This window comes from Channa argus, chromosome 16, assembly GCF_033026475.1.
Source record: "Channa argus isolate prfri chromosome 16, Channa argus male v1.0, whole genome shotgun sequence".
Taxonomy (NCBI): Eukaryota; Metazoa; Chordata; class Actinopteri; order Anabantiformes; family Channidae; genus Channa; species Channa argus.
Window position 1 is genome coordinate 13,628,558 of NC_090212.1, and position 11,494 is coordinate 13,640,051.

General features: G+C 37.8%; 1 protein-coding gene across 1 annotated transcript; it reads left to right on the forward strand.

Annotated features, from left to right (window-relative positions):
* Positions 1-6,275: 6,275 nt before the first annotated feature.
* Positions 6,276-11,422, forward strand: LOC137101776 (psychosine receptor-like). The gene is made up of 2 exons (XM_067480590.1): positions 6,276-8,273; positions 8,816-11,422. The coding sequence occupies exons 1-2, from the start codon at positions 8,209-8,211 to the stop codon at positions 9,795-9,797; spliced, it is 1,047 nt and encodes a 348-aa protein (XP_067336691.1). The 5' UTR covers positions 6,276-8,208; the 3' UTR covers positions 9,798-11,422.
* The last annotated feature ends 72 nt before the right edge of the window (positions 11,423-11,494 follow it).

The window sequence follows — 11,494 nt, forward strand, 5'->3', positions numbered from 1 at the left end:
ATGGCCATATTTTCAAATCTAATAATCACAGTTAATGCATTTTGTTTTAGGCCTGGTTTAATTGCATTTACTCCCATGAATTGCTATGAACATCCCATTTCCGTAACTACTCTCTCAGTCCCTTCAAAGACAAAGGGTCAAGACACAATACGGTTGGAAAATCTAAATGGTAAAAGGTCTCCACTTATATATTGCTAATACGTTTTCATACCGTGTTGTTCCTCATTCACCCATTGACACACATACGCTTATACACTGATAACAATCTTTTGTTTTCTTTAACAATTTCAGCTGTGATTTCTAGTTGAAATGAATCTTGTTGAACTGTATTTTGCATTTGAACTCTGCATTTGAGTTCAGACCACCCATAAATTGTGATATTTGTCTGTGTTAATGTTGGTGTTAATAATGTTGGTGTACAATAGGTTCTGTTTCCTGAAATGAAGTTATTTTTATTATTGCAGGTTAATCTACATGTCTGCACCAAAAGTGTTTTTCCTAAGCTGTGAAACACAAACATTGTCACAGTAACTTTAATGCTCTGACATTTTACCACATCCTTATACACAAATAGATTTTGTCCTCCCACTTTCTGTAACTGAAATACAGTCAAGTTTTTCAGTCACTGCAGTTTGTATCTTGACTTGTCAGAGCAGGACACAGATTCACATATTTAAGTTTTCCAATATGACTTTGTGGCTGAGAGCCAACATGCAAAGAACCGGGACACCCACGCTGCTAAAGGAAGTCCTTCTGTAAGTTAAATCCCCAGTGACAGGCCTGCATTTAATTTTGGTTCCTGCCCTGAATATTTCTTAGGGTGTGCTCTATTGAATCAGTGCAGTGGGAATTTGTATAACCACTGTCTGATCTAGTGCCAGTGATTAGCTCCCAATAAAGCAGTTGGGATGAACATGACTTGTTTTACATGGTCACATGACCGACTATTAAATAGTAAAATGTATCTTTGGGTCGTTTCTGCCTGCTGATACAAACAACGTACAGTATAAAGTTGTATAATTTCCAGTACAACAGTCTCTGTAAGTGCGTTTGAAAAAAAATCTCAGGGAAGGACTGATGTGGAGCAGAATCATACAAAATCTGTTTGCAAGCCTCCTTATGTCAAAAAGGGTAAATGTCAGGTGTCAGTAAAGTCCATTAGTAGTTTGTGGTTAGTATATTTCTATTTTCCATTTATTTACATTCTTTCAAATATTTCTAGAAATGATTACACTGCTTCTCATTCACCATTCACCACTGGGGGAGCTGCTATGTAGCTGGCCTTCACTCACTGGGAGCAACTAAGTTGGGGTTTAGTGTCTTGCTCAAGGACACTTTGATATTTGACTGGAGGATTGGGGATTTGATCCAACAAGCCTGGGGTTAGTGGATGATTGCTCTACCTCCTGAGCCAAATATAAATGTTTACATTCATGTAACTAGATAGATGTAACTAGAAAGCTTGCAGACAGCCTCACCATTGTGTTACCAATGAGCTAAAAAGTTCAGGTAGTAAGGTACTGTTGAGGAGACATACAGTCAGTGCATGTGGAGTACCAGCCATATTAGGAAAAGCCATATCAGCAGAAGAACCCAGGGATGTGGAATAGATGAAGATGAGTAGAGGTCTAGTGGCCATCAGTTGAGAGGACTTGACAGCTGGAAACATGCGCCTGCCAAGAGTAGGTTCCGCACATTATTAGCCACTATACTGTGCCAGAATGTTGCTATTGCAGTTAAGAAATTGACACAAGCTACAATTTTCGTACGTTTAGGTTTAGGCACAAGGACCAAAATTTGTTAGCTACTGAATAAGCTTAACAACATCAGAGACACCAGTCCCATCCCTTTCTCCAAGCTGAGTTTTTCTGCCTTTACATTTTCATCACTAACAGTCATTCCTGTTGCTCATATTTACAGGCTGCTGTCACATGACTGAAAGGGATGTGATAACAGTGAGATTGGCTACATAGGTAGGACCTGACTCAGTCTTGAGGTGTAATTATTTCTGCTTCAGAGGCTGGGGATAGTCTGGCAGATTGTCACAGCTGGAAAGGAATGTCGATCTGGCTGTGGGGATATTTTCATGCTTAGATTCAGTTAATACAAACAGCTTATTTACTGTCAAAGGCTTGGTTTACTTAAACACATGACCCTGTGTCCGTGTTCCCATAGATTCTGCGTAAATATTTTGAACTGAGCTATTATTTAATTGGTACGATAAAAAACACTTTCTCTAAAAGATCTGCACTTGGACAAATAAATCTATAAAGTAGGACCTTTAACCTTAACCTTAATATTGGTTATGGTGAGAATTAATGCATCTGAAATCAGAACACAAATAAACATCAAATACTACATGTATATGAACTGTTTAATAGCAACCAGACAGAACATGTGCATGCAAGGCTCCTCGAAAAGGGAAAAAACTGAATTGGGACAAATGAAAAGGGAGGGAGGAAGCAAACCAACTGCTTATCCCAAATTTTTTTTATTCAACATCACTTTAACATTAATTCACTTCTGCTTTGTAAGACCAAGCCTGAGGAAAATGTTGACTGTTAATGGATATTTTACACCTGGACTTCCTCAGGAGAAATGACTCTTCTGTCTACAAGGTATCAATAGGCTGTATTTCTATATTTATTTTGTGTGTGCGTTTTCTGTATCTTTCAAATATTAGCAAGAGCCAAAAGCAACTTCTTTTTTTTTTGTTTTTTTTTGTTTTTTGACGTTGGGCAGGTTTTGAAGCAGTGTTTTGGTTTCATTGTGCTAAATGTAGACAGCACCTCTGTATTTGTCTCAACATGCCTAGATCAAGTCTTATCAAGCTTTTGTACCAGTCTTTGGATAAACCGGTGCAGTGCTGGAGTACCAATGCAGAAAAAATAGTAAAACACTTACAAATGGTTACGGAGTAACCTCAGAGGATTTCAACTGCTATTCATCAGTTCACAGTTAGACATAGTGTCTATAAATGGAAATGTTTTGATAATGTGACTACTCTTTTACAAGCAGGCGCTCAGCCAAGATCTGTACAAAAGCACAACACAGAAGTGCAGTGAGGTAAAAAAAAAAAAAAAAAAAGTAAGGGAAAGTAGACCTGGCTGAACAGCTGAAGTCTTCATTGGAATCGGTTAACATCTCTGTTCATGAGTCAAATATACGTAAATATACAAAACATTGATACGGAGGAAACGTTGCTCTCCAAAAACAACAATGTAGCCTATTTGTAAGGATGACCATGATTGTCCACAACCTGCATCTGGACCTGGACCACAGGGCGAAACTAATTCCCAAGTTTATCAAGGTACCCTACTGGATATTGTCGAGGTTGCTGTCTACAAGCTGAAACTCAAAAGAAACTGGATGATGCAGCAGCACAATGACCCTAAACATCAAAGTACTTGTAAGTACAGAATGGCTTCTGCGTGACTCAGTGACACTTTGTGTTAGATATTTAACAGTGGACAGCAGTGACTTAGTTTAACGTTGTGTCTCATTTACTTCCTCTGTCTCTCCACAGTGTCTCCTCTAACTTCAGCTACGCAGCCATACATGGAGACCAAAACAACACGAATGACACTCTACGCTCTTATGAAGAAGCTGAGGAGTGGATCTACACTGTGCAGCTGGTGCATATTTTTGTCATCCCTCTGCTGGGATTCATGTTTGTTTGTCCTGATAGTTTTCTGTCCCCACAAAACTCCCTGCACTGTGGCTGGGATATATTTAAGCAACATGGTTGCTGCTGCTGCCCTTTTACTGGTGTCCTTTTTGCCCTTCAAGGCTTTCATCATATTCAAGCATGTCAGCTTGCACTTTGGTAGTGCCCTTTGCCGACTAGTCAGTCAACCTCTCCATAAACATGAGTGTCTACTGCAGCAGCTAGTATTTCCTTTGGAATTGCACTAGGGTGCTTTGACCCCATCATTAACCATCTACATGACCACGTTAATACAAGTTTTCCTGGCAAACTAAGCAATTATTCACAATTATAATTTGTGAATTACTGCCTTTGGGGTGGCTGTAGCTCTAGCTCTGTATAAGTGGCCATTTACCATTTACTTCCACTAGTGTTGTTAGTTTCATTGCCTCTTTTGTTGCTGCTGTACTGCTCTAAATAAGCTTCGCTCAAAAACAATAACTAAATAAGTGTGTTTGCACAGCAATTAACTCTAACTCGACGAAAAGTTGTAAGAAGTGCAGAGTGTTAATAACGGTAGGGTGGCTAGTGCATTTTACAGTGTGCTTTTGGAGAAGTTTGAACACTGGGAATGTTTCAAGTTAAGCTGCAGGGTATGATTTGACAATATTAATGATTTAGTACAACAAGAAGAATTCTACTAACCATGTTTTTATAAACATAAATGCCGCATTACTGGTGGAACTGCATTCCAGCCATGGTTTGCAAAAAGATGAAGCCTTGACAATGGCATGTTTACTTGATTAGAAGCATGAAATTCCACTTGGACATCTGCCTATCAGAGATGATAAATACAGGTGGAATACGACCTAGAGGATTAACTGATAGACAGGAATGGTGTTCAGTTACACAAAGTCTATAGACACTGGTGGGTGATGTTTTTTATGCATCTGCATTTGTTTTTAGTGCAATGAGAGCAATGAGCATGTCGTCATGCTCCAGTCTGTCTGTCATTTAACAGCTTGTGTATCTAGAACACCGCCTCTGAAAAGTTCAATTCTCTGTTGTGTCAAGAGACAAAGGGTGTGATCATTTTTTCCTCGTGACATACTCTAGACACTTCTGTTGCAACTTTACAGAATGCAAGACTCAAATTATCAGATCTGCTACTCTGACACTTCTTCTCCTTTCTACAAACCTAACCTAAACCTATCAGCACTAACTTGCCACACTTTACATATTATTTATAATAATATTCTCCTGCATCTGAGTCCTACATAAGGAGAAGTCCAGCCAGCATGTCTTTATCGTGCAAAAATATTTTACTTATCACAGTTGTGAAACTTTTGCAAACTCAACTTAATGCCACACCTGAAGTGGCTTAAATAATAAAAATAACGAGTCACTCAAAATGTTGGCAATTATCCTTTAATGGTCTGTACGCACAACAAGGATGAATAATGTCTGAAAATTACAATCAGCGTTTCCAACAAGAGAGTTTCCCATATTAATAAAAGTCTTTGGGTTTTTTTTTTTTTTTTCGGCCTTAAAAATGTATAAAACAGGCCAACCAACACAGACTCACAGTTGGTTTGTTTCTGTACCAGTCCCCAGACAAACTTTTACCAATGCTGCATTCCCATATGCCATATCAAGACAGCGAGACTCCTGAATTTGTGATAAATGTTGTTTTTTTAACCTTTTGACCATTTTAACATAGCTGCCGGGTAAATTATTCCTAGTTACATCACCCAAATAATTGTTGATCTTTAAACCCTATGGACCATGTCTGCGGTACAGGACTAAAAATAACTGTCTGTGAAAATTTCCTGAAATACTGTGCATGTGTTAATACTTAAAGTTGAAAAATAAAACTTTGTCCAACTGTGAATTAAAAAGAGGTGAACTTATCAAAACTCTGTAGTTGTCTCATCGTGTTTGCTTCGAGTTAGCAACGTTAATGTTTTTAATATTTTTATGCTGAATTTCAGCTTGAGCAAGTCTTTATTTGGTGAGCTGTGAACTATAATAAAATTACTCTAACAAAGGATTAAAATAAAGTAAACCAGGCCTCCACATGTCCTTATGATGAAAAAGTTACTTAATGTCAATAAAGCTTGTTGAAATGTTAACTACGGGTGTTACTTTGCAGGCTGTCAGTGCCTGGATTGTCTCCCAGTGTATTGAAATGCAGCCAAACAAACAATCCTCCACTGCCCCACATCAGCACTGATAGCAGGGAACAATATAACATGTAAATAAGTGCTCTTCCTGGAAATGTCACTATATATAGAATTTCATTGGTTTACAGAGTAATCATTTGCTGTGAGATCCATCCCTTATGTAAAAGTATCCACATCACAATGTAAAAGGTCGTCATTTCAAACCTATTGACACTTACTAAACATAGCAGTAGTAGCAAAATATTAATATATATAATATTATAGTATATATACCTTTTAAAAGTTTGAGAAAAACTTTAAAAAAAAACTTTTAAAAATATGAGAGGTAAAAAGGGAAAATGTCTCTTTAGCAAAACAACTAAAAGATTGCTTTTTTTTAAAGGAATATAAAAATATTATAAGGAAACTATTTATATTATATAAATGAAGCTGTAGCAAATGTAATGGAGTAACAAGTAGATCTGTGTTTCTAAAAGGTAGCAAAGTCTACAATAACATCAAATAGAAATAGTATTAGAAAAAGTACATGTACCTCATGTTTATGCAACCTTTCCCATTCAGTTTAATCTTCGGGTTTACCCTGTATTGACTTTTAACGGAACAGAATTTAAATGACTGCTACTTTCATTTTAACATGACTGAATATTTTTAACCAGACACTATTTGCCTCACATTTCCTATCTCAGTTGAACACAACAGAGCTTTTTTTAATTTCCTTTCAGAATCCCATTTTGTCATGATCACATTAGGATGGACTCACCCCACCCCAACCACCAAATTTGAGTAAATCTACCTCATGCATCATAGAGTCTTCAGCGGATAAAAAAATGTGTTTAGCTGCTTATTTTCTCTCTCTCTATCTATCTATCTCTCGCTCCTCTTTTTCCATTGTGGGCTTTCCAGCTAATTGCTTGGCTTTGTGGCCTAGATGCTACATCAGTTACCTGCTCTACACAACCTCTGTCTCGATTGAAATAGGTGTTGTTTTCTGCAGTTTAATGGCTCTAATTATAAAAGTCTCCTTTGCTGCATGTCTGCATGACTATCTATTAGTGGTTTATCCCCTCGTTTTTCTACTAGATCAAGAGGTGAGGAGCAGCTGTGAGTGATGCTGCTGGGACTTTGAAGATTGACATCAAGATTATATGATTCGACCACAAAGGGGCGCTAAAAGCATTATCTTCAAGATGATTGAGTAGTACATGAGAGTACAGGGATGGTTCCTGGCGTCACTTAAACATGTCAGCCTCACTCATGCACAATTCATGTTTGTTTTTCGTCAGATAAATTAATGTCTGTAACTGAGAACCTCCATCCCGCCATCGGAGTGCATCCTGCCTACATAATGACTCCTGCGCCCAACTCTGTTGTGATACTACTGAGGAGAATAATGGAGCCTTAGTGGGGCCGGCATTTGGGCCACAATCCTTGGAGATTGTGGTCATAGTTGCCACCACAATTATAAACAGTGCATTGGATCTGTTTTTTTATTTTTTTATTTTATTCTGTTTAATAGGGAGTATGCTGGGAAAGAGTAAAACTCTAGAGAAAGGTGGGGGAGTGTTAATGTTGAGGAAGTGGTAAAAACAACAACAAATGGAGTTCCCTCAGCTTTCTAACAGCTAAATTATGTATTTGTTTCCCTTTTAACACATAATTGCAAATCAGAGCCAAAACAATTTATCATTTGGGACTATGTATTTTAATAAGTAATACTAATAGTGGTATTAACAATTTGTTTGTTTTTGCTGATAATATCATCTTGATATTTTACTGGACAAATCATCTCTGTTATTCCTGTTGAATGTTACATTTATTTGTGCATATAATTTTGAGTGAATTGCAGAGGTATGGGAAGACAAATTGAACATTTTGTGTTCTTCCTCTTCAAAGATTTTTGTAGCTTCCTATTTGATTTATCTAACTCAGCCAAGCTGAGAACTGTGGGTTTCGTCCCCATCTGTTACACTGAACTTTCTTCAAGAGAGAACACAGCAAACAATGATGCTTTCAGGGCATCATATATGAGACTATTCTTCAAGGCCACATACACTTTGCCATAGCAAACATAACAAGCACCAATAACTAAATAACTACACTATGGAAACAATTAATCAGATATGTATTTCTTTATCAGACAATAACCAGCATTACTTTTACTTGACTCCACTATATTGACAGAACAAACAAAGATAATCTCATATAGATTTGCTATTCCAATTAAATTGTCGTCTAACACCGGTAGTTTGTTCTGTCATGCCCTGTCACCCAGTAAATGTCATACGGTAGTCATGGACAACAAGGGGACATGTGCTGTCTCTTCCTGTTTCTTTAAACTGGTCGATTAGGCAGCAGAAGACAACTCTAGACCTTTTTTTTATGTTTCTATTTTGTTTATGGTATTTATGGACAGAGTTTGGAGCCGAAGCACAACTAAATAAAGAGTAAGTAGAGGTTTTTTGTTTGATGGTGTGTGTATGTGGCTGAAGCTTAAAGACTTAAAGGATCATACTAAAGGCTTTTCCTGTTTTACCTCATCAGTAGTTTTTAAAGCCTTACCAAAAGTTATAAATTGTTTTTACACCCTTAAGTGGGTTGCTTTTCCATTCATTTCAGCTTTTACTGTACATCATCGCAGTCAACATTTGATAAATTGTTGTTTTGGTAGTTAGTTACTTAGTTGCCGGTATATCTTTACAATTGATGTTAATAAGTAGCAAGAAAATGCAGAAATAAACTCTAAACATGGTGCGTGGTAATTCAGAAACATCATCATTACATTGTTTGTTCATCAGGAAGCACCAGTGACAATAAAAAGTAGATTTTTCCAAATGCACAATGGTCCACTAAAAATAAATACCTATACCTGGTCATAAAAAATTTTTTTTATGATTATTGTTGTTTGTTAAAAAGGAGACTGGTATAAACCCCTGAGACCTGTCTCTCTGTGTAAAAATTGGTGGATTAAGCCTTTAACTTTTTGTAGGAGGTGTGACCATACGAACATCACATCTGCGATGGATAATATAACCTTGATTGCCAATCATTCAGACTGTTTTGTGGGTGACAGCGCATCCAGGAGGAGGCCATTTCTGTTATTCTACCTGGCTGTTATCATCATCGCCATCCCATCTAACGCCTTCTCCCTCTATGTGTCCTGGCAACACATTAGACGAAAGAATGAGCTTGGCGTGTACGTGTTCAACCTGGCCCTGAGTGACCTGATCTTCACTGTTTGCTTGTCTCTGTGGCTGGACTTCTTGTGGCGAGGGGTTTGGGTCCATGGAGGTTATGTGTGTGTGCTTTCTATCTCCTTTCTCTTCACCAACTTTTACACCAGCGATGCTCTCCTCTGCTGCATAGCTCTTGACCGCTACCTGGCAGTAGTTCACCCTATGAAATATACATCCCTAAGAAAGGTTGGCACCGCAGCAGTTGTCAGTATTGGCATTTGGGTTTTGGTGGTTTGTTTCAACGCTACTACCATCACATGGAAGGACTCATATCATGAAAACCAGAAGTTTTCAGTGTGCTTTGACATCTTCCGACCCCTGTCAGAGAATGCAGCTCGGGCCAATGTGGTACGCTTCTTTCTGGGGTTCATTGTTCCACTTCTCCTGATAGTCTTTTCAACCTGGGGGATCTGTATGGCGGTAAAATCGAACAAGGCAACAGTGGAACAAGAGCGTAAATGGATTTCAAAGCTGCTCACAGTTGTTCTGCTCTGCCTTTTATTCTGCTTTGGACCAGTCCACATTATGATGCTTCTCCGCACGCTGTTGCACGACTGTAGGAAAGTTGCAGGGCTCCTCTATCCCTACAAGATCAGCATAGCTATCTCAAGCCTTAACTGCCTTGCAGACCCAATCCTTTACTGCTTCATTACCAGAACAGGGCAGACAAATGTTAATCAGATTGTTCTCTTCTTTCAGGGAAAGAAGAGAATTCAAGATGAAAGCATGGTGTAGGTTCCATGCAGTGCAGGACTAATTTAATTTGACTCTATTTTAATTTCTTCTTTAAAGAGAGACACAGCAAATGGCAAATATCAGCTATTGAAGGATGAACCTGTCCAAACTTGGTGTGAAGCCTATGTACAAGAACTACACTAAATACATTATTAGAGTATTAAAGTATTTTACATGAAATGATTGAATGATTGAATGTTCCATCCATAAAAATCTAAACATTACATACACTTATCTAGAAAAAAACTTTATATACCTTATTTTTAGAGAATATTTGTAATAATTTTTTTCTACTTTTAAAATCTGAGTGCGTGACACATCACACTTAATGCGGCTTCCAAAAAAGCTGATGTAACAAACGCACCTTCATCCATGTTACTCATGCAAATCTTACAATCACACTTGAGCTAAACAAAATAATATTTAACTAGATTTCTTTCAAATCTTTTTCGAATTTTGTCATTTTTAAATTTTTTTACTAATTATCAAATCAAAATAAACTGTAGTACAACCAACGTGTAACCCCGGTCAAAATAATTTTAAATAATACAAACTATTTCAAACTGTCTATGTAACAGTAGCAGTCAACATTTCTATGTTATGTTTTAATATGGAACTGAATATGTACACAGATCATAAATCAACTCACGCTCATAAATGGCATAACACAATACAGGAAATTTTCTTATATCTTAATATTCTTAACAAAATCCAAAACATAAACCAATGCAATGTTGAAAGCCATGTTTGCAGACTCAGTAGTATTTGCTATTAGGATTTATTAACCTCAAAGTTAGCGAATATCAATTGCCGTTCAGTGTTACATCAGTCCCCTGCATCTCTACACTGATGGCTTCATATTTGGGCATACAGCGAATGGCTATCAAGGTGCTTTAACATCAGCATCAGTAGCTAGGCATAGACGACATCTGTTCAAAGAAGGAGCGTCACAGTGTTGTATGAAGCCTTTGGTAAAAAGGTCCAAGCTAAATGAAATGATTTTAATGCAAATTTGACACATTTCATTTGAATAAGGTTTGAGCTGTAATAGAATATTTGGCCTGTGAAATTGATCATGAAAGCATTAGAGGATACATAGTACTGTGCTTTCCCCCTAGAGCACTTCTTGGATCAGATGTGTGCACCCAGTGCTATGGGGAGGGTGTACTTACATATGACAGGCAGTTAGTGTTTATAGTTTTCTAGTACTATAACAAAACAATGTGCATATGTCACTCACACCAACTAACTTCATGTCCTCCCTCACTACACCCATAAATCTCCTCTTTGGTCTTCCTCTAGACCTCCTGCCTGCCAGCTCCAACCTCAGCATCCTTCTACTGATATATATTCACAGTTTCTCCTCTGAACATGTCCAAACCACCTCAATCTGGCCTCTCTGACTTTATCTCTGAAACATCTAACATGAGCTGTCCCTCTGAAGTACTCATTCCTGATCCTGTCCATCCTCGTCACTCCCAAAGAGAACCTCAACATCTTAAGCTCTGCTACCTCCAGCTCTGCCTCCTGTCTTTTCTTCAGTGCCACTGTTTCTAAGCCGAACAACATCGCTGGTCTCACCACCGTCTTGAACACCACATTATTCAATAAAGTACTATTATTTTATAAAGAGGTTCAACTACAAAGCCATACAATGTACATAATAATCTTGTAGTTGATATTGTGTATTGTCATAC